This window comes from Pelecanus crispus, chromosome 1, assembly GCF_030463565.1.
Source record: "Pelecanus crispus isolate bPelCri1 chromosome 1, bPelCri1.pri, whole genome shotgun sequence".
Lineage (NCBI taxonomy): Eukaryota > Metazoa > Chordata > Aves > Pelecaniformes > Pelecanidae > Pelecanus > Pelecanus crispus.
Genome location: NC_134643.1, coordinates 119,540,399 through 119,563,430, shown reverse-complemented (window position 1 = coordinate 119,563,430; position 23,032 = coordinate 119,540,399). Strand labels below are relative to the sequence as shown.

General features: G+C 41.5%; 1 protein-coding gene across 11 annotated transcripts in view; it reads left to right on the top strand.

The window, feature by feature from the left end:
* Positions 1-23,032, top strand: part of APP (amyloid beta precursor protein) — a 190,244-nt gene that overhangs the window by 15,269 nt on the left and 151,943 nt on the right. For all 11 annotated transcript variants that reach the window (XM_075728035.1, XM_075728033.1, XM_075728027.1 and 8 more), the window contains exon 2: positions 14,222-14,351. In XM_075728035.1, the coding sequence (XP_075584150.1) occupies positions 14,222-14,351 (130 nt within the window). The remainder of the gene's footprint in view (positions 1-14,221; positions 14,352-23,032) is intronic.

Genomic DNA, 23,032 nt, shown 5'->3' with positions numbered 1-23,032 from the left:
TCTGCTGCGGTAATGCAGGAACAAAGAGGGGGGTTCTGCTACATGGGTGTTCACTCTGAAAAAACAGTAGAGATATTATGATTTTACTAAAAAAGAGTGCAAACAGTGTTGCGCAGCTGAATTGCCCTGAGAGACACTGCATGTGTACTTCTGTTTCAGACCCACGGCTAACTCAGTCCGCCACTACAGGCGTTGTGCATGTGTATGCGTGCAGTCTAGCTAAAATAAGCCAGAATTCTTACATCTTATTTGGACAAATTTCCAAGCTTTGTTGCAAAGACATCTGCAGGGGACAGTCGTTACAGACCTCTCCATATGCTTCTCTTCTCCTGTCACCTCGGGGATTTGAAATGTCATGAAGCAGAATTAGGGGAACAATAAGTGCAATTTATGAGTAAAAGTGAATTCCAGGTGATTTGGGGAGCCATAATACTTCTAATGGTTCATGAAGATTTCTTAATATTCTGTTGGACATTAGCTTGTGGTAGTGCTTTATGAGCAGTACGAAAGATATGAGCAGTATGTCCTGTTCCATGTAAAGCAGAATTTGCACCGCATATGTACGAACTGCTTTCTCAGCAGATTTCCTTCTTTGTGTGACCTGCTGAGGCCTCCGCTGCCTGGCCCTCGCACTGCCCTTTACTGACTCTTCCTACCCTCCCCCCCCCCTTCCCTCAACATGGAAATGTGGAGCAAATTTCTGCAGAAGTCTCAGCAATTATTATAATGCATTATTTTATTCTTCTTTTACAGAATTCGCCATTGCTTTGGAAAGAGTTGTGAAAATGCATTCAACTTCTTAATGTAGTTTCTTGCTTTAGAAACTGAGTATTTCCTTGGGTTATTGGTTTGGTTTTGTTTTTCTGTTTTCCCTGACTCAAAAGAAGCTGGTTATGTGGGAGTTCACAAAAGACAGCAGTAACGGGGGGGGGGGGGGGGGGGCAGAAGGAAAAAAAAAAGCTGCGAAAAAAGTTTCTTTGAAAATATCCTTACTTCAAAGCTGAATACATGAAGCAAGTGAAAGTATTATGGAAATTTTCTCATCTCCTAAAGTGTGGTGTCCAAACGTCTGAAGTGTTTCCAATAGTTTGTTTCTTAGTGGATTTTTTTTTTTTAAGTGGTGCAGGGGGCATATCTTTGTACAGACATTTATATCATAAGGGTTTTCCTGCATTTGAAAATTATTTCAGATTAAAGTATAATGCAAGTTTAAAATGAAATCCTGAGTAAGTTCATGTGGGTCTAATGAGGTTGAAGTACATCTGTTCAGTTTATTCAACTTTCAGACTGCAGTACTGGAATTCATTGTCTGTGTTTTGGAGCATTGTTATTTTAGAGAGTCCCCTATTTGAAACACAGACACATGTGAAATGTAAAGGACTAAATGAACTTATGTCTTGGTAGGAGCTCCAAATTGCAGTTCCCTTGAGTTGATAGGGCTTCAGAAAATGCTTAGTGGCAGTTTATATGGATGAGCTTTGACAGTGAACTTCATTTAATCTTAGATACAGTTAGTATTGGTAATGGAAGTAAGAAATGCCTGATTTATCTTCAGTGATGTATTCTCCAGGTTACTGTCCTAATAGAGCAGTTTGCAGGCAGAATAGCTCTCTATCTGTGTGAGACAGTGGTAAGGCAGTTCTGATTACTCTGGACCAAATGTCATGAGAAAGACTTAACAACTTGGAGAAAAACACAAATTTATAAATATTTGTGAAGAAAGATGTGATTTCTTTAGGAACGAAACTTTTATGCTATTTTATACTGACACTAAATATTCTGTGTTTGTATTTTAAAGCTGTAGTCTATATAATGTATATCTCATGCACAAGAACAAGAATTATTGAAAAACATTGCTGCTTGATTTAAAACAAAAAAAATTGCAGTGTCATCTTAGAGCTACTCAGGTGATTACTGTAGGTATCCTGTTTCAAAGGACCAATCCAAGACATAGAAATGTAAAACACTGCAGGGGGGTTGGGCTCGATGATCTCTCAAGGCCCCTTCCAACCCAAAGCATTCTGTGATTCTATGATTCATATTCCTGTGCTGTTCACAAACAAGAAACGCTACTGATCTGAATGTTTTCTGCGGATGTGCTCCCTATATCTTTGTTCTTCATGTTCAACTTGTAATATTCTTTTTTTTTTGTTTGTAAGGTCAAGTTGTATTTTAGAACATCAGGTAATCTGTTTCTAACTTGCACATTTCCCAAACTTTTTCTGTATCCCTTTCACTACAGGACTAAACCATGCATGCTTTTCTTATATTCTGGATGATGGAGTATAACCACTGTTTCAGAATATGACCTTATATTACCACTTCACATTCTTCGTACTAGAGCCTGAAGTTGATTTCATGCAAAGGGAAATCACAGCCGTGTTTGTCTCTTGGGGCATGCATGCAACTGAATCTAGGATCTTAGATTAATAAATTACCCTTTGGCTAGTTCCACAGTAAACTCAAGAATACATAAATTAATTAGATTATTAAAAATGAGTTCCCAGGCCTGTTACTTTGACAGTTCTTGCATGGCCCTGAGGACAACTTTGACATAAAGTAGGTCATTTTGTAAGCAGTGGAATGAACTTGGAAATAGTCGAATAGAGAACAGTTGTATATTTTCATAGATTGCATGCTACTGCTTAGATATGTTTTGTGCTGTGATCTACTCAACAAACATAACTAACAACTCAGTTATAGTCACATATGTTCCTGTTTGACAGAAGGGTGGGAAGTTTCTTTAGGTGAAGCTTGTGAAACTAGTTCAGGTAGGTAATTTGATGATTTAAAATGTGTGTTATAGCCCATTTATTATGATGATTTCAAAACCTGGGGAAAAGGAAATTGTAACTTTCCACATGCAGTGATTTTCACAAAGCTATTAAAAACTGCTTAATTTCATGCCTTCAGAACGGTACCTCATCTTTGGGCAGAAATTGCTGGCACAAGATCTGGTTCTTTCCCTGCTGGCCCTTTTTGAAATGTATCATGCTTGAGATGAAATAAAGTGTTTCATCTTCATCATGATCATACAACAAAAAGAAAGGTCAGACTTTGTTGTTTGGTTTTTTGTTTGTGTTTCTTTTAATGTTTGATTTTTTAAAAGAATAGTCCTACTAAGGACTGCTCCTGAAGATCCAGGTCAGGTAGCTGAGCTTTTATTGCGGTCCCTTGGACGCTGGTACTGTAGCCAGCACGGTTTTGTTTAAACACCCTCCTTGTATATTGGTTGTCATATACAGATCACTGACATTTCATGTATTGATGTGATCAAGAAAGGAGCCGCTGCCAGCAGAGCACTATGCCTCGCCTTCCTCCCACTGACGTGTGCTTTCAGAGGGATGGCAGCCTGCAGGAGAATCCAGAAAAACAGACCCAGGCTCTCTAGCTGCTTACACTGTCCCACCTTCCTTGATACGGTGACAGTGCTTCAGGCAACCCTTGAAGAGGGAATGGGATGGATGAAATCTTGTGTCCTGGTCTCGGCTGGGATAGAGTTAATTTTCTTCCTAGTAGCTGGCATAGTGCTGTGTTTTGGATTTAGGATGAGAAGAATGTTGATAACACACCGATGTTTTTAGTTGTTGCTGAGTACTGCTTATGCTAGTCAAGGACTTTTCAGCTTCCCACGCTCTGCCAGGCGCACAAGAAACTGGGAGGGGGCACAGCCAGAATAGTTGACCCAAACTGACCAAAGGGCTATTCCATACCATATGACGTCATGCTCAGTATAGAAACTGGGGGGGGGGGGTTGGCCGGGGAGCAGCAATCGCTGCTCGGGAACTGTCTGGGTATCGGTCGGCGGGTGGTGAGCAATTGCATTGTGCATCACTTGCTTTGTATATCATTATTATTATTATCATCATTATTATACTGTTACTATTATCATTACTATTTTACTTTATTTCAATTATTAAACTGTTCTTATCTCAACCCAGGAGTGTTTCTCACTCTTACTCCTCCGATTCTCTCCCCCATCCCATCGGGGTAGGGGGAGTGAGCGAGCAGCTGCGTGGTGCTGAGTTGCTGGCTGTGGCTAAACCATGACATCTTGTCATGCCTAAAGGAGGAGTTGTTTGGGGTTTTTTTTAAGAAACTACTTCTGGCTGCCTGGTTTTTCCCTCTTGGGAGGATGGCAGTCCTTATCCTTTGTACATGATATGTTACTTTGAGATAAAAATACCCTGTTAACTTGATTAGGTGTTATTCTGTCTCACTGCTCTAATACTTAACCTTATTCCTGCAGAAATTTAATTAAACAAACAACAATAAAGCCAAAAAGCCCCTCCTCCCCCCCAATTGCTTCTAGCAATGCTGTAGAGTAATAGGCAGATACAGTCTCATCTTCTGTGTTTGTACTTAAGCAGAGTAAAACAGTGAACAGGCTTATGGTAGCATGACAAAGTGGACTTTGGTGTCTCTCTGTGAATAAAAATTTCTGCCTACAGAGAAATAGAAGTGCTTGTTGTGTTTAAACCAGTAAGCGCTTAAGGTGGTCAGGGAAGCAGCTTAAAAGAGTCCATAAGTCCAACTCTGTTTACTCTGAGGTTTTACAGTATGAGCAGCTGGATATCGTCCGTAATTAGACAAGAGAGACTTTAAAGAGCTGATGTGGTAAACAGAATTTGGCTGGCAGGGCTAAGATTTTTGGTTTGGTTTTCTTATTGCATGCAAACATATTTGTGTTATAAAATCAAGGACTTGAAAGGCAGTGAGGAGAATGTGGTTGACCATGCAGCCTTATTTCTGCTTACGTAGGCTTCTCCCTTTCCCATGTGCAGAGGAAAGCACTCAGAGAAAGCCAGCGTGCAAGTGTTCAGTTAAGTCTGTGTTAATGCATGGAGCCCTGTGTGTGAATTAGGGTTGAGCAGGCTACCTGATGTCTGGCACTTTTTCGGATTGCTTTAATTACAAGGTAAGTGGCAGTCTTCCGTGAAATTCCACATAAAAAAAACGTTAGGGATTTTTAAGAGATCCCTTACATATGAAGCTTTTTGTGGGCGAACCAGCCCAACTGGCCACTGTACTAAAACCAGCTCATGTTTCTACCACTCTCAATACCAAAAGCACTTGGGATTCTATACCAGGATTTTGTATATACCCTGCTTACAGAGAAAAGCAGTGAGTGCATGTTCTCATGACCAGGAGTGAAACCGCAGTAACATCTTGATCTCTTCTCCTTCCCTGCCCCCATCTCCTCCCTCCATCCGTGGATAATGCCTAGAAGGTTCATCATCTCCTCACACACATCTGGTTTTTTTGTTGTTTTTTCTTTTCCATAGGGTAGGATCAGTAATGAAGGAAACTACTTTGAGTGTTGAAATGTATGCTGGCTTTGCATGCTTGGTGGAAAAAATCAAGAGGTTTAAAAGACTCTTAGGAGAAGAGGACAGAGCGTTTGCCTCTTAGCACAGGACTTAAGAGTCGTAGGGTGGGCAGACAATTTGGACATGGGAACTAACAGGATGCCAGCATGAGTGGACTGGAGAGGCAAGAGTTGGGGTGAAAAGAGTGGGAATAGTGGGCGAGTTTTGTGGCAGGAAACTCTTGAACAACAGCTCTGTGTGTAACAGTGAAGCAGCCGAGATGTTGGAAGGGAGGGGATGGAAAGGCGTTTCTGTTGACCAGGGGAGTGTTTGGACTGAGCTGGAGGGGTGATGGTTCCCGGCCAGCGCCTGACACAGGGAGAGCGCGGGCTTGTGTTAGGCAACACTGACCGTGTAAACACACAAGTACCCTGATATTTGCAGCGCTAAGTGAAGTGCAACTGTGTTTTGCCTGTACTTGGTAATGAGGAGAGTCCAGTTCATATTTCATACCTTTCTCTGAGGATAGGTTAGCCAGGAGGAGAACAGCACTATTCCTGTATAACAACTGACGAAAAGTAGAAGAGACTGGGATGTGGTGGTTGGGAGATGAGCCAGCGTGGCAATGTACGGTTCATCTCCTGTGAAACACAACAGCTGCTGTCTGTGGATTTTGGACCTCAGGGACTCTCCGGAGTAGTCAACTTGACCACACACAGCATGGTTTTTGTGTTGGTGTGTTAAAATCTTTCTAAAGCTTGCACAGCTTCTGTTCTCTGCCTCGCTTGTCGATTGGGTACGGGGCTTATGCCCGTGCCTCCCACAGCTGTTTCCATGCGAGAGGACTGCAGAGCTGAAGTACCAGAGGATTATTGTGCATTATGGTTACAGTGAGTGGTGTTTCACCTGGTAAGCCTACATGTCTAATCAAGAGTTAACGGCTAGAGCAGATGCACACAACGCAAGGGTTAAAAATCATAACTTGGGCCAGCAGTTGCTGAAGAAACAGGCAAAAAATTAGGACAGCTGGTTGAAGTGAGTGGGAGTGTAAAGGTAGTAAGTATCCATAATTGCATGTGTTATGTGTGTGCAATTTAATGTCTTTCTTTTTTTTTTCCTTTATTTGTAAATAAGAGAGTTCAAGGGACAGCCTTTCCACAAGAGTTTGAGGCTCATGTTCTTTTTTCATGGAGGTTTTTAGTTCGACATCATTTTTAGCCTTTAAGTTACGTGACTTTGTAGCAGAAAGTAAAAAAAACCCAAAAACTGGCTCTAAAAAATTCATGCTTCTTAAATCCCGATTCAGAGTTTAGATATTAATCGATGAAGATTCACAATTACCTTACACTAAGATTGTCTACAGTAATGTAGAAAAGTAGTTGTAAAAACCAATAGTAAACTAGCATATTTTGATGTGAGACATGTAATAACTTGAATCTGTGTATAGCTGCCTGTTTTGCAGGTACAGACTGCAAGATTGAGAACAGGGTATTTCATTCAGGGTTACTGTGCTTGTGCCATTGCTGCTCCTGTGATGCCACTGCTGCAGCTGATCTGGGACAGCTGGGACTCTGCAGCGTCGCTGCTTCCGAAGTCATACATTGGAAAGCTTGCAGAGATGCTGTGCATGGACACACAGAAATACAATTATTGTATACTTCCTCTGCATAGACATACCTAACTCTTGAAAAATGAGTGCAGTGTGTCTGCTTGTTACTGCTCTTCAGTAACATATCTATGCAAAATACTGGGAAGCAGCTGATCTTTTTGTTTGTTTCTGTGGTATTAACATGTAGGTTGCTTTCTGCCCTCTGACAGGAAAATCCTCAGAAGGATTTTATTTACTTATGTAAAGGTTTACTCTAGAAAGGAATAGAAATAGTTTTGATGCAACTATAATTTGTTGATCTGGAACTGAAGGCTTTTTTTTTTTTTTATAGTTGAAGCATTGTTTAGCTGTCCTTCAGGTACGCTTGCTGTCAAAGGACATTTTCCACAAGCAATTTTAAGACCACAGTCTTCCTAAACACTGGTTATTAAATGTGTGTATTCTTTTGTGCTTGCAGTGACTGTTTGCAGACCACTTCACTGAAGTGATAAAAAAATTTCTTTGTCCATTTAAAGCACAAAGGTAAATAGTTACCTTTGTCACATCCGTGATTTTTGTTTACAATTTTAAAAAGCAAATTGTCTGATAATTTCTGTGAACAATTCTCAATGATAAAGTAACATTGATATTGTAAGTACAGAATATTCAAAGTACAAAGTTGCATGGTCCGGTTGGAAGGAAACTTTTCCACAGACCAACTTGTTCGGTTGTGTTTTTCCTTTTTTGGAGGAAGGTGGAGGAGGAGAGCAGGCAGGGAGAGTCTGGATGTAATCAAACTGTATCCTCGTTTGAGTTATGCTCCCCTTTCTTTAAGTAAATCAAAGCATTCAAATGATTCAAGTTGCTAAAGACGCAACTGCTAAAACCACCCTCATTTTTGTTCACTGTTTACAGCAGTAATTTCTTCCTCATTTCTTTCATCTGTATGAATATTCCTTTCTGGCGTTTCTGTAGTCAGTCTTGCATTTAGTTTTTCATATAGATACTGTCACTGACTGCCTGAGACAGATTTCAAGCAGAATGCCAGCTCATAAAGACTTGTCAGATCTGGGGTGCATTAGCACCAGTTCTTCAGTGCCACGTTGCAGAGACTGGACATTGTGCTTTCGGAGAGACTGAGCAGCCTTTTCTCATTGTGAGAGTAGAGAGTTGAGCATTGCATTTGAATTGACGCTGGCTTCGAAGTCTTGATGTGCCAGGTGCTGAAGCTTAGGAAAAGGAAGATCTAGAAACCAAATGTGTGATGTAATTTAAGACGAGATGATATGAGTAGGTGCAGCAAGCAACTGCAGGATTAAAGAAAAAGAACAGAAGGAAATGATAATAAGAAAATGTGTCCACTTTGGACTGTACCAGTCTGTGTCACCAAACGGCGTTTGGTGGCAGTTAAACTAATACAGATCCCTAATTTGGAAGAGTCAGAATTCAAACTCATGTGGGATGCACTTTGGAGAAAAATGCTAAGGTGTTTAAATAAAAAATGGCAACTGATTACATGTTAATTTTGCACCTTAATTTTAAACAATTCTTATTTTGCCTCTTGCCCAGGTTCTCTGCTATTCCAAATTGCTGGTGAAGATGGACACCAATTCCTGATTGTGCTTTACATTCTTCAGTCTAAGATTCTGGGGTTTTTTGGTTTTGGTTTGTTTTTTTTAAAATTCATGGTGAAGTGTAACACCACCCTGTATTTTATGAGGGATGCATGTACATGTGCAAGTACCTGCACGTGTGTGTTCCATTTAACAGCTTCCATGGATGGAGCAGACTCCATTAGTAACTCAGACCATTTGTTACTCTGAAACTAAATCTTGTTCTCTTCTCTATGATGACTCTGCATTTGGAATATACAGGGAAAGATCCCTAAGTTCAAGCAGAAGTAAGAATAAATCTGTACCACTAATTCCAATCATATACATTATTATAGTACTTCAAGATTTATATATACTAACTTCTATTGTTATTGTTATTTTAATTGTGTAATAAGAAATGCAGGAGTAAATTGAAATAGCTCCACTAACCTCCTAGTTAATCATCAGCTAAACCTGTAAACCTTTCAAAAATTTATTTGAAACTATGATAAAAGAAGCAATATTCTGAATGGTCAGAGTTACTCTAGAAGATGAGGGGCATACTGAATCATATCAAGAGGTGAAATACTATGTTTTTTGAATCTAAATGTCTTTTAGTGTCAGAGATGACTATGTCTCATGTGATTGTGCTCAAGCATTACTTCAAGATTGCACCAAGATGTACAGAGTTCATTTGCTTCTGCTGAGCAGGTATGACTGGGTGTGAAACCTATTTATATCACCATGTATCAGCGATTGATTTAAAAAATCAAACAAAACAAAACAAAGTATCTCTCTCGGAGATTAGTTGCATATAATGCTGGTACTTGAGCGGTGGCAGAGGTTACCCAGAGAGGCATGGAGTGTCCATCCTTGAGACAGTCAAAAGCCGCCTGGACACGGTCCGGGGCAGCCCGCTCTGGGTGGCCCTGCTTGAGCAGGGGAGCGGGGCCAGGTGGCCCCAGAGGTGCCTTCCAGCCCCAGCCATGCTGTGATTCTGTATGGGTCAGGGCAGTCATCAAAGGTGGCCCTGATAGCATCGTTCATAGGGCTTGTTTCAAAGTCTGATTGCGACGGCTGAGTTAGGAGTATCCTTGATAGGTAGGCATTTCCCATTTAACAGAGAAACCTCTAGTAGCGGGTAGGCTGCTCGGAGAAGCACCCTCGGGGTCACAGTTGTTCAGTCTCAACACTCAGCAACTCACTCTTGTAACTATTTATGTCGTAAATGAAGATGTTCACAGATTGTAAATCTCTGAAGGTGGTTGTAAACTGCAGCTAGGCTTGGCCGTACTAAACGGACTATTCCTGGAGTCGAGCACTTCCTCTGCGCAGGATATGTGATCTCGCCATTGCTCTTTGACTCTTCTTTGAACTCCTTCTTATTTATCCAAGTCCTGCTGAACCTCTGCCCCCGCCGGTGGGCCTGCTGTTTCTGGAAGGGCCTCGTCTCTGCGTGTGCCCCGGAGCCGTGCCTCCCTCTTGCCCGCGGCGTACTGCGAGGAGCTCGTGTTGGCCGGTGGCCGTCATCCGCTGCCCCAGCCGGCCCTTCCTGAAATGGTCCCGCCATCCCACGTGAGCGGCCGGCACTCCCGGTGCGCGACGGGCCTGGGGACCCATCCGCCTGTGCTGGCCATGCCGAAAGGCCTCTTGGCGGGTCTCCTTCCTTCTCACGGGCGGGAGGGGCGGCTGCGGTGGTGGTGGCCCATCCGCTTCATTGCTTTAGTGGTTTTCTCTGCCTCCCAACTCTGTATCTTTCTGTTTTTCCCAGATTTGTTTCAACATAATCCTGAATGTCCTGTTAGGTAACACATACTCGACGAGGTCATCGTAACACTGTCACCATTGTATCATCAATGCCTTTGTATGTAGACAGATCAAAACGCCCTTTCTTTCATTAAGCAGATCTACATTTTAGTCCTAAATCTGAGTGTCATCAGAAATGGTAGTGGTAAACACGAATGTAAACAAGATTGCGTTAAATTCTGAGTAGCCTGAGTGCAGAGGCTGTTTAGATTTTTGTTTCTGAAGTCGGTATATAAGGGAACTTAGTAATGAAAATAGAGGTAAATGAAAATTTAGTAGTAACTTTTGATTGCCAGTTAAAAGTTTTGGGTTACGTTGACCTCTGTTTCTTTCACTGCTTCTTTTAAAATGTATTAAAGGAATTGCTCTGCAGCAAGTTACAGTAATGTTGAAAGTTTGGATCTCCTGTAACTTTCTAGAGCTGCTCGCTCTGACTCTCTAGAAGGAGCAGCGGCTCATTAGGGACACTATAAATAAATATGAGGCTCATTTTTCTGTGCCACTAAGTAGGTCCCACTTCAATTCACAGCAAATACCTTATGTAAGTCTAGTGAGGGGAACTTTCCTCAGCACATACACGTTGCTGGCATTAACCTATTGATAATGAAATTCAAAGCCTGTTTTCTCTTGTGAAGGGTGGACAGAGCTTTGTGTGAGCTGTCAAAGGAAATTAGGAGTTCAATAACTGATGTAGAAACAGAAGAAGAGGCTTCTTTGTATTTCTTCTTCCTTGTGTGCTTTTGGCAAATACTGTTAACTACTTAGAATTTGGTCCACTGTACTAACCAGAAGTTAAAATGGTGGTTTTGGGCAGTAGCAAAAATAAAAATATTACATTTTTTTTTTCCTCTTTAATCTTACTGTTTCAATAAGGTTCTACAGTAATAGTTCACTCTTACTCATTAGAAATTCACCTCAGGAAAGCAACTAAGTGTGTCTTTGTTCTCGCGGATCGGAATCCTATTTTCTGTTGTCTTAAAGCTATGTACGTGTTCCTGTGCATGCATAAATTGATTTGAATTTATTTTTCTTAATTTCCTTTTTTTAACATTCCAGTCCAACCATTGTGAATTTTTTTTTTTTTTAGTTGTCTTCATTTAAGGCATTTACTTCCTCTGTACATGACAAGTGACACTTAACCCTGAGGAATATTAAAACGTCCCTGATGAGAATGCGTCAGTGGCACTGTGATGTATCAAGTGCGTGGTTTATGACAGCATCCAGTATTACGTAACCATGGGCTGTATTTTTCAGATATGATGTCTGCGAGCGTATGAACTTGGAAGAGTGCAGCATGACGATGCTAAAGGCAGTGTCCAAAGAAAATCAGATCTTTCTGTTGCATCTTGCTTGTTAGGTCTTGAGGCAGCTATCGTGTCTTGCAGTGTAATATTTACACAGCCATTGAGGTGTGAAATTTCCCGCCGCGGTGACATCCTAATCGATTTTGGCAGTGCTGTGACAAGAGTCAAGAGCATGAGCATGTGCAGACCTGTTTGGTGGAACTGAGGGGACCCAAGGGAAAAGAGAGGTTGAAGAGGAAAGCAGAGCCTTCCTTGAATTTGCAACCTTGCTGTTTGAGTTCAGAGATCAGTATTTGAAGCACTGATGGAGCAAGGGGAGCAGCAAGTTCCTCGGCAGCTGCCTTCTGCGAGTAGTGTAAAAATGGTGGTATATTTGTAATGTGGATGATGAGCGTCAGCCCTGGTCACCTGCTGACAAAAAGAACAAAGCAAAGCTACAGTCTTCTGAGGGCAGGAAACTTTCCCTCAAGTTTTCAGTTCTGCTCTGTGGGCTTTCTTGAAGTGAATTATATCTTGTGTGCTGGGTTAACTTAAAAGGTTGCATCTGAAGCCTCTGTGCACGCTTTAACCATCCATTGTAGTGAGCTGAGGGTGATGTTGAAGCTGGCAAAAAAGTATCAGATGGCTTCTGTGAAGTACTTACGCAAAGCAAGAGGTATCTGATTAAAAAATGCTGGTTTATAATAGAAGGCAAGGTTGATGTTCTATCTCTTTAGCATAAAGTGCATTGTTTAAGTAGTGTTTCTTTCCGTAGTCATTTCCTTGGCATTGTTATGGTATTTGGCCTTGTTTTGTGCATTAAGCTGTTAATATAGTTCAATTTTACAATTATGCTAGCCCCGTCCTGTCTCTTTATGAAAGTAAGAAGTTCTTCCCAAGTATTTCCAATCATGCTTTGATTACTTTCTGTTGTTACCGTGCCTGTGGACCAGGCCACATTCATTCAAAGACTACCGATCTCAAATCTGAAAAGGCTGTACTGTTGCTTAGTAGTGTCTTTCTAAGTTTGAAACTTTTACTTGCACTGCAGTTAAATAGCCTGCTTGCTTCATTTTTGCCACAGTTACATTTTGAACCTTTGGTCAGGGGCGTGCCAGGAGGCACTGGCCCACTGGGATGCTGTGAGCTTGGGGGAGATACGCGATTGAGACGAATCCTTTTTCCTTGGGGCAGGGCTGTTGAGGTTCTTACGGTGGTTTTCCAAGCATCAGTTTTGGACTCCCAGAATTCACCCAATCTTGACCCATCCCTCTTGAGTTGGGCTTATGTTGCTTTTCTGCAGGGTGCTTTTGGACCATCTCCAATTACTTATTTTTCCTCAGGCTTGCTCCTATTTCTGTTTTTCTTTTCCACTGGTAGGTATGAGTAGACTGTAGTTTTCAGTCCACCTAAATCCTCAGATCTGACCTACTCAGAAACTGGTAAGGATTGCTTGAGGAAGGGAAAGGAAAACTAGTTCCCTCTGAGTTTGATGTTAGGGCTGATAGATTGCCAATTTGAAAAATGAAAAGCGAGAGCCATAGGCTGTGCTAGGAACTGGTATGGTGCGACGAGAGTTGGGAGTGCAGAGTGAAGCAGCAGGAGCTGAGCATCCGTGCTGGGTGTGCGTTGCAGGCTTTTGATTTGGTTAGCTCTAGGCTGCTGGCATGCGCTAACCATCCGTTAGGTGTGATCCAGGAGCATGTCTTCCCATTCAGTTTTATCCATGAGGAATCTGCTTTGCATGCTCTGAAACCCCTCCACAGTGTGAACAGCAGTGGAGCGTGAGGTCATGTGCTCCCGATGAACTGAAATGCAGACGTAGATGCACTCATAGAAGGTGACTGGGAGGTGGGTCTTGCACAAAAGGTCAGCGGCTAAGACCCGTCCCTGGCGAAAGAGACCAGATAAGCCATTACTGACAGTAAAATTAAAGAAGAGGCGTGGAATAAAGGGAGTGAGGGAGATAAAAAGCCAAATATGTAGCTTGATCGAAGTTGTGGCTTGCCAAAAATTAGTCATCTGGAACACTGGTGGCATGGTTGTGGGTGTAGAAGTGTATTTCAGTATTAAGAGCAGATAGGATTTTGGTCTCAGCAATTTAGGGAAGTTGGAAATAGGTTTATATTGGTGATGTAAACCTAAATATGAATAACTGATTCAACAGACTGTTAATAGTGAGCAGATTGCAGTGGGAAAGAATTACGATGTTTGTTAAAATGACTGAGATAAACATAAAGTCATGCTATTAATATTAGATGTATGGAGATTAGGCCCAATATATGCAGTTTTGCAAGGAGAGCAACAGCCTAGACATGGAGGAGAGGGTATTTTAGTCAACCATGAAACACCTGTTTAGCTCATCTGTAGCTGGCCAAGTTATATCTTGACAGCTGGCTGTTACCACCATCGTATTCTGAGCTCGCAGCCATACGTTTTTACTGATGAACAAACACACCAGCTTTTCAGATAAGTGCACACACTCATACCATGAAGTAAATATAATACACAGCAGAAGAGGGAGAAGATAGGAAAATGAGTATTGTATTGTGATACCCATGTTACAAACACGTATAACAATATTGCATGACCCAAAGTGCATACTTGTGATAACATTTGCCTTTTTTATACTTTTAATGCTAGGTCTACCCTGAGTTACAAATCACCAACGTTGTCGAAGCCAACCAGCCAGTTACGATCCAGAACTGGTGCAAGAGGGGATGGAAGCAGTGCAATGGTCACCCGCATATTGTGGTTCCCTACAGGTGTTTGGGTGAGTGACTGAGTTTCGGTCTGCTGTTTCCTGCTCTTTGGTGTTTCAGTCTCTTCATGAAAAAGACAGAGAATCTACATAAATATCTTTTACATCTCTGTATTATCGTCTTCTGAGGTGGGTTTTGTCCAATTGTTCAGTCCTTTGGAATGGCATTAACTAGGGAGAAAATACTCCTGCTCTTCCTGATACTATTTTCATGAGCAACTGCAAGCCAGGCTTCTGCTTACTCCCCCAATTTTTTTCATTATCTGTCCTCTAACCTCTTTTCCTCCCATGTAGACATGTAAGTGTGCGCCCGGTTTACAGTTTTTTGCTTATAAGCTATCAATCTTTTCCCTAAATAAATACTTTTTCCCCCTATTATTTTTTTAACATCTGGTACTTGGTCTCTTACTGTGAAAGACAGTGGGAATCTGTTTTTATTGAAGGCAAGCAAAACCTTGATTATAAAGTTCCCTGTTTCTTTCTGCAACTTTATTTTTGTAGCAGTTGCTTGCTATTCTCTTCTGTGTCCTTGGTGCTTTGAATTGACTCACCAAGTTAAAAGGGAGGTTCAGTACTTCATTTTTTTTGTTAACCTTTACTTCTCTGTTAGCTTTCAGTCAGCATTCAGAAAACAATCATGTTCATTTGTTGTTTTTACTAATATTCTAGGCACAACGTTTTCTTGAGATTATTCCATGAGCTATTTAAATATATCGCTTTATCAGGGTCATTTGAATTGTGATAAATTGGCTGCCTGGTTTCATGTTTAAATGCTGGAGTCCAAAGTTGGAACTTGCTTTTCTACTAACCCAGGGCAGCTAAAGTGTTGTGTAGAAAGCAGCTTGGGCCAGTTATTCATTGAAATAAATAATGAAAGAAATCTAGAAAATATGCAATCATAGAATCATAGAGTGCTTTGGGTTGGAAGGGACCTTTAGAGGTCATCTAGCTCAACCCCCCTGCAGTGAGCAGGGACAGCTTTAACTAGATCAGGTTGCTCAGTCTTCCTAGAATTTTTGTTAATTTGTGTAGAATAGAATAAAACACATAGCATGCTCTGCCTGATGCCCAGGCAACAAATGTGCCAACTTAACAAAGATAGGACTGCAGAGTAACTAAGCATGTTACCACTATGATCAAAGGTGCCAAAACAGCAGGTATGCAAAATCTATACTAAAAAGTATCAGGGAAATATTATTGTTCAGTAAAGTTTCTAGATCTGATGTTTGTATGGATATGAAATAGGTGTTTCTAGACCTGCAGTATATCATTGCTGATGCAACTGCAGGTAAGAATGACTAGTTTATTCTGAGCAAAAGTGTTCAAGGAGAGCCCAAATTCAAGACTTTTGGTGGGGGGAAGGACCTGCCTCTAGTAATATAAATCCTGACTGTGGGAAGGAACCTAATGCTTTTGGTGTGTTTTCCAGAGTTCTGCATGAGTTGAGTTGGTCACTTCCACCTTAATGCTAAGAGGCGCATGGTCTTCTACCCATTTGTTGCTGTGTTTCCTTTAGTTTTCCACAGTCAAGTTAAAAACATCAGCTTGTAGTGTCAATATACTTGCAGACCCAGATAAGCAACTTGTTAGAGGTGGGGCAGAACTGCAGTCTCACCTAGTTTCATCATGATATTTTTGATCAGATTCCATGTGAGTGCACTTGCACTAATTAGAGATGTAGTGGAAGAAGATCAGACTAGTGGAACTATAAAAACTAATTTTTATTATTTATCGTATTGTCATCATAAGCAAAGCTCTGAATTATGATGAGGAAACTATTATGCTCAGGACTCTCTATACTTATGTAGATTTGGTCAGTGCCCTGGAGAACTTACAACCTAATTTAAGATAAAAGACAATGTCATCACAAGAGCAAATGAATATAAATTGGCCATGAATAAATTTAATCTGGAAATTATAGGGAAGTTTCTGCAAGAGTAAGGAGCTCCAACATTCTTCTGGTAGAAGGAATAAGAAGTCTAGTAATTTAGAAGGAAGTTCATAAATTTATGAACAGGATTATATGCAGTTCCCTGCAGGAGTGAGGAACTGGACTTGGACTTTTAAGGTGTCTTTCCCGAGTTGTGGTTTTGAATGAAAAATTACCAGGAGTTGAAAATCTGCTGTCTTGGGTAGCAAGGTAGGCTTTGCAAAAATTTTAAAGACATTTAAGCACCTCATGTGCATCAACGCTTTGCCCTTAGCGCCTATTTTATGTTTTAAAATCCCCCCATATGCTATTTTTTGTCTGATTTCCTTGTAATTGAGGCTTATGCAGTTGTGTCTGCCTGTGTGTGTGTTTGTCATCTTTTTCCTGTGCTGCCATTCATCTTTTGACCCTGACTAGAATAAAACTAAGGAAACAAAAGCCTTAGATACTGATGTTCCCAAGAATTTACTCTGAAAAGATTGGCCACATAATTACTTCCACTGGAGGAAAAATGGTGAACATGGCCATTATCTGTCATTTCTCCATCAACCAGCCCTCTGCTTGTTGTGTGTGGTTAGAGTTGGACTTTCTTGCCTGTGGTTGAAAGTGCATTAGAGGAGGAAGCTGGAGAAGTGGGTCATTTTCCCACATGTGAGGCTGGGAGTACAGCCCATCGTGGGAAGTCGGGCTTGCTTAGTACCCAGCAGCTTGGTGTTCATCTGTGGCTAGGAGCCCATGTTGTCCTCTCCTGTTGGCTCACTGCCTTCACAGTGGTGAAGCTGGTCAAAAGATGAGCAGATCCTCTGAAATGCGAGGAAGTCTTGAAGGGGGAGAAAAAAAAAAGTGTAATTTGGGGTTTTTAACAAAGACTGTTCATTTACTTTTCCTGTTGGACAGTTACCCTTTTAATTTATTACTTTGATTTTTCTGTAGTCTAAAAGTTGTGGCCAAATACCTTGAATACTCTTGCTGCCTTGTACGTCAAGGGGGTAGACTGGAGGCAGGGAGTTGATTGAATTCAGTCTGTCAGTGTCTCATGGCTTTGACAAATTATCTTTTTTTAATAATTTTATGCAATATCATGTTGGTTGGTTTTTTTAATTTATTTTGGTAACTAACCTTGTAGCCTGCACAAACAGCTCAGTATGGGGATACTGATTTTACTAATTATTACCATAAGCAGTACTATGTCTGTCTTGGAATACTTTTTCCTAAATCTTATTTGTTACAGAGTTAAGGAGTCCGGAGAGCTTTTTTTTCTTTTTCTTTATCTCCTGCTAATACTTCTTCAGTACTAAAAGATAATTTTTCTAAAAGTTGGATCTGCCTGTCAGCTCTGCATGTGCCTCCACTATCCTTGGTGTGGTAGCTACTAGTGGGCAATTTCAGAAGTCCAGTCACTCACTGGACAATGAGTCCCCATTCCTCAGTAATTTTAGTGCAGGTAGACCCTTGACGGTAAGGGTCTTCTCTTCTTTACCTTGCTCTGGTAAGAAATAAGATGTCAAAAGAAAGTTTGGCAGTGGGCAGCTGATTGCAGGGTTGAGTCTTATAAATTTTACTTTGCTTTGAGAATCACTTTCAGTACCTTGAGTCATCTTATAGTTTCTTCCATCTTGACGTTTTTTTTCCACAGAGGTTAGAAACAGCGAGTGACAGAAATGTGTCTGCTTTCAAGCCAGAGCATCTTCATAGTCTACTTGTGTCCCAGTCTTCAGCCAAGGCTGAGATGTGTAGAGAGCATATTGCTACAGCACTTGGCTGCTCCATTAGTTTTTTCTCTTTGAGACTTGGGCATGATGGTAATTACTGCAGCTATTTGTAGCAGCATACTTTAGTAATATTGATCAGATTTATTAGATTACACAACTTCGTATTTTCTTAAGTGGATGCAACTAAAGCATAAAAGCAGTAGCTTAAATAAAGCAAAATGAAAGCCCCTTCAGTCAGACATGTGTCTTTGCAGTGACCGCATAAATATGCCTACTAAAAATGTTCTAATTGAACCCCAAAATTAAAAGAATTACTGGTTTAATTTAATTTTTAGATATGATTTTGTACCTGTGTGCAGGGCTTTGCAATGTTCTTAAAACTGAAAGCCTTGAGAAAACGTTCTCATGCAGTAAATCTGATTTCCTGGTGTATTCGTTGGATCCTTCTAGGGACACAGAGGATTAATGTACAGTTTCAGCTTGTTGAAGAGGGGAAACTTCTTGTGAAAAGAGAATTGTTGAGTAAATTGTGGTTACCTTTCTGAACACACTGAAGGCATTTGCCTTAAAACTGTCTTTATTTTTATCTTCCTGCTTTTAGAAAATGACACGTTCCAGTGTGTGCTTATTACAGCTCGAAGCTCTGTTAGCCACCTTATGACAGAAATAGGAATCTAGGTGGATATTTAGGTCTCTTGAATGATGGTGTCAGTCTGCTGTCCTCTGGGATTTGAGGGGTTTTTTTTAGTAATACAAAGATTAAAGGGTTAAATTATGCTATTTGAGGAGTGTGCTGCTTGACATAGAGCCATGAATGTTTTTGGTGCCGAGGCAAAGATGATCAGCCATGAGGTGTGCCGGTGGAAGAGTGAAGATCTGCAGCACTTCCTTAGCGTGGTGTCAGGTGCGTGTGCTGGCATCTTCACACCTGCAGCACACAAAAAGCAGGTGTTTGAAGAGTGAGCCCTCCAAAATGGTGACAGTAAGCTTGCTGTGCGGCACAGGGTGGAGGGTTTCATCAGGCAGTGCCAAGAAACCCACGATTTCCACCACTTTGTTTTATGGAAACTGTTTTTGAAAAATATCCTGGCCGCAAGCCTGGCCTTGTTAACGTTGGAGGGAGATCTGCTACCAGCTGCAGCGGGAGGCCAGGATTTTTGCCTGTGTTGGGGCAGCGTGGGCAATAAGCAGTTCTGGTTTGCTCTCTCCTCTCTTCCCTTCTCGCCTGAGGAAAAGCAGCTGGCAAATTTGTGCAGTGTGGGCTGTGAAATGAGGTAATTCACTCTGTGCTCCTGGCTGGCAGCGGGAGCGGGCATCCTTGTCCCAGTGCTGTGGTTCTTTGAATACCTTGGATAAATGAAATGCCTATACTTTTCTGAATAGATGACTTTTCATTTACTGTTGGTGAAATACACCCCAGCCTCGCTGCTCATTGTGCACCATAGCCCTCGAGAGAGAGGTGAAGCTAAATTATGCAGATGTTTGTGGATCGATCTGTGGGCACGGCAGACAAACAACTGCGAGGTGGGGTAAAGGGGAATTACCAGGGCGTTGATTAACTGTGCTGTGTGAAGGGCTTGCTGGCATATTCACATGTGACTCTGTTTTGTTATCCCATTAATGCATACTGCTAAGCACTGTATTCAGGCAGTGTTTGAAGGATCCAGATGTGTTGGAATATCATTATGTATGTAGCCTCTGTCAGTCAAAACATGATTACTTGCCATCATTTGTTCATAAACAAGTGGACTATGTTATATAACAAGTATATTTTGCTGTTTGGTTATTTAGTGAAAAGCTGGCTTCTGTTTCTGTTTTTAACAAAAACATCTTTGAAAATATTTATTAACTTGTCGTGCTTTATTACTCTAACAGCTTGTAAAGTTAACCACTTGTGGATGTCAGAAGAAAAGGCGTACTCAAGTTTTGATACGCATGCCTAGCCAATTATACCAAAGAAAACACCAAGATTGTGCCTGGAGTGAAACATTTAAATGGAGAGATATGTAATTGATAGTTCTTTTGGTTCATCTGGTAGTTTACTTGCAATTTTAACTGTGGGATTTTTTCACACAACCATGTGAAATACCTGTTTACTTCTGCTACATGGCAGTACTTGCTATTTTTTTCCTCTCAACTCACTGTCTAGTGTACCTATTTCTGACTGCAACAGCAAAGCTTCTCTTCCAGATACTTCGGAGGCACTTTCCACTGGCTTTTCTGTGCAGTGCCTAATCAACAGAATGACATTAAATAATTGTTTGGGAGTTTTCCTGTCCCTGCTAGTTTAGCTATCCACCTCCAGCTTGCCGCAGTCTCCGCTCAGCCGTGTGAGTGATGCAGACAAGCCTCACACCACACTCTTTTCCTAAAATAAAAAAAATGCCCTTAGTTTCAGCCTACACGACTACACCGTGTCTAGTTTTTCTTACAGCGCTAGCTGGCAGGAAGGAGAGGCTCTCCAAAAAGACTGACAATCTGAATTGCTTAGTGGGGAGACCACGGGTAGAGAAATCCCAGGCACAATGAAAGGCGCAACTGTTCATTGGGAGAAATACTTCATCTCTTCTCTTTGCTCCCTCACAGATGATGTTCCTGCCTACTAGTGGTATTTTTGGTATAGTGCTGATGGGTAGATGAGAAAGCCCCGCCTGCACAGGCTAGGCACATTTTTTTTGTGAAACTGCAAGCGCTGCAGGGGTAACGAGGTATCCTAACGCATTGGCTTCCTTCCACTGCAGCAAAGCCTTGGCAGGTGCTCCCTAGCCAGGTCCCTGCCCAGGTCCAAAACCACGCTTGGCCACACACCGGCAGCTCTTCGGCATTGTGCCGGTGGTCAGAGTTTTCTCCCGTTTCTGCATCCTTGTGGCTCAGCTAATTGCAGCAAGCTTTTAAGGGCCTCAATTCATCAAGTGTGCTCTTAAATGTACTTCCGTGCAACAGTGTAATTAAGAGCATGCCCTGACATGCTTCATTGAATAGACGTGGTTTTCTGTATATACCTGAACTCTGGCCTGAATTTTATGGTCAGTTTCTGTAGTAAAGAAGAAAGTGGCTGTTAAGCATCAGTTGGGTTACTGATCTTCGTACAAACAATAACAAGTTTATCTTTTTATTATAATGCTAAGCAGCTGCATTGCCTTTTCAAGTATTTGTATACTTGTGCCTTTTCAAGTATTTTCATCGCAGAGCAGGACTGTATAAACCGTTAAGGTGGCCTTTGGCATGTTTCAGGGGACAAAATATCATCAGCTGGAGGAAGAGGTGGGGAGTGGGAAGAGAAATCCTGAATGAGATCGCCCACCAGTAGCACGAAAACTTCCTCAGGCAGTCACGGATCTGTTTCTGGAGGCTTCCACCTCCTCACTTGAGCCAAACATCAGTTCAGCTGTTGGTTTAGCCAAATCCTAGCTGAAGGCGTGGAAACCTTGAAGTGAGGAGATAAAGCAAAATTAGCGTTCTGGTGGTGACCAGAATGTGCCTTTATGTATGACTAAGAGTAAATATAAAATGTCTTATTTTTGTATAATAAGCCCAGAAGAAATAAATCTGAACTTGTGTATTTCTGTGCATTTTTAGGGTGTACATATGTTTTACTTGTTTGGTGACTGCAGTAAGGTTTTAATAAGGAAAGGATGTGTGGAACAGGACAAAACACAAAAACTTTTTGAGACTTTGAACATAACAGCTCTGTAGATCTACTCCTAAAGCAGTAAAAGAATTCCTTATAGGTAAACACTGAAAATGAGGGCCTTATTTGTCTCTTTACAATGGACAAAGGAAACCAGAACAGGTGGTGTGTACACTTCAAGAACAGCTCACAGGAAGCAGTCACTGACACGTGAAAGTCTTTTTCATAGCTTTCTGCTAAAGACAGCATTACAAATTGTAGTAAATACTGTTTCTTTCATTCTTTCTTTCTTTTTTTTTTTTTAATGTTTACAGGCTTGAAAAGATAAATCAGTTTTCTGCTTGAATGACCAAAGCTAGTTGGACTAAGTTTTCTGTCCCTTGTAACTGTGTCCAGGCAGAGTGTGTCAGGGATTAAAAGCAGCATGTTCCTGCTTTTTCTTCAGTGCTTTATATAAAATGAGTTAACCACAAAAAGTAGTGCTGAAAGAGTATCAGTAAGGTTAAAAAGAGCTCAAAAATGAGGAAAGGGGGAAGCTAAGGTGGCCTTCTGACGGTAGCTTGACCCTTCTGTGCAAGGGGTACCAGGGAGGCTGCAGTTGTGGGGCAGCCCCCTCTGCCTGCCCTGCCCCACTGTGTGCGCTTGAAGGAGCTACGTGCTGTGTTCTGACCTCCTGGCTCAGCCTCTCCCACAGCCTCAGTTACTGCTCACCACTCAGATCCTGCCCGAAGACAAAACTGATTTTCCTCTCAGAAGTTTCTCTAACCTTACCCGAGCACTCTGGAGACAGCCATTTAGTTTCACAAAGTTCATGAGGTGAGGAATGTCATTGCTGGTTTGTAGTTGGAAGGCTGCAGAAAGGCCGGGGAGACGTTTCAAAACCAAAAGTATCTCCTGGTAGCCGGGCTCTAAATGGTGAAGTGCTTGAAACAGCATGTATGTGTGCATATGTACGCATGCACGCAAAGATTCTTTATGAAGCATATATGTATATTTGCTTCATAGATGTGTGCATTCACACACGTGCACGGCCTGTGAGTAATGCGTGAAGCCACTCCATAAATTTTGTAGCTTGTTCATTGTATGCATCCAGCTTTGGGAACAGACAAACCAGGAACTTTTCATCCAAACATCTTTGTAGTACCACAGAGCTGATTCATCCCTTTTTTTTTTTGGTGTTTCCTTCAACACACAGTACTTAATTTTGCAATGGGAGAATTCTGCTAATTAAAGTGTGCTGTTTGCTTAGCCTTTTAGGAAGGAGAGATGGGGAGAGGGAGAGAAAGGAAGTGTACATCTTGCCACATGTCATTAAATTGATTTGCATATGGAGCATCTTCCCACAGGTTTCTATCACCTAACTGAAGGCAGTGCTAAGACCTCATCCTAAATACGTTCTGGTCTCAGACAGAGGAGGATT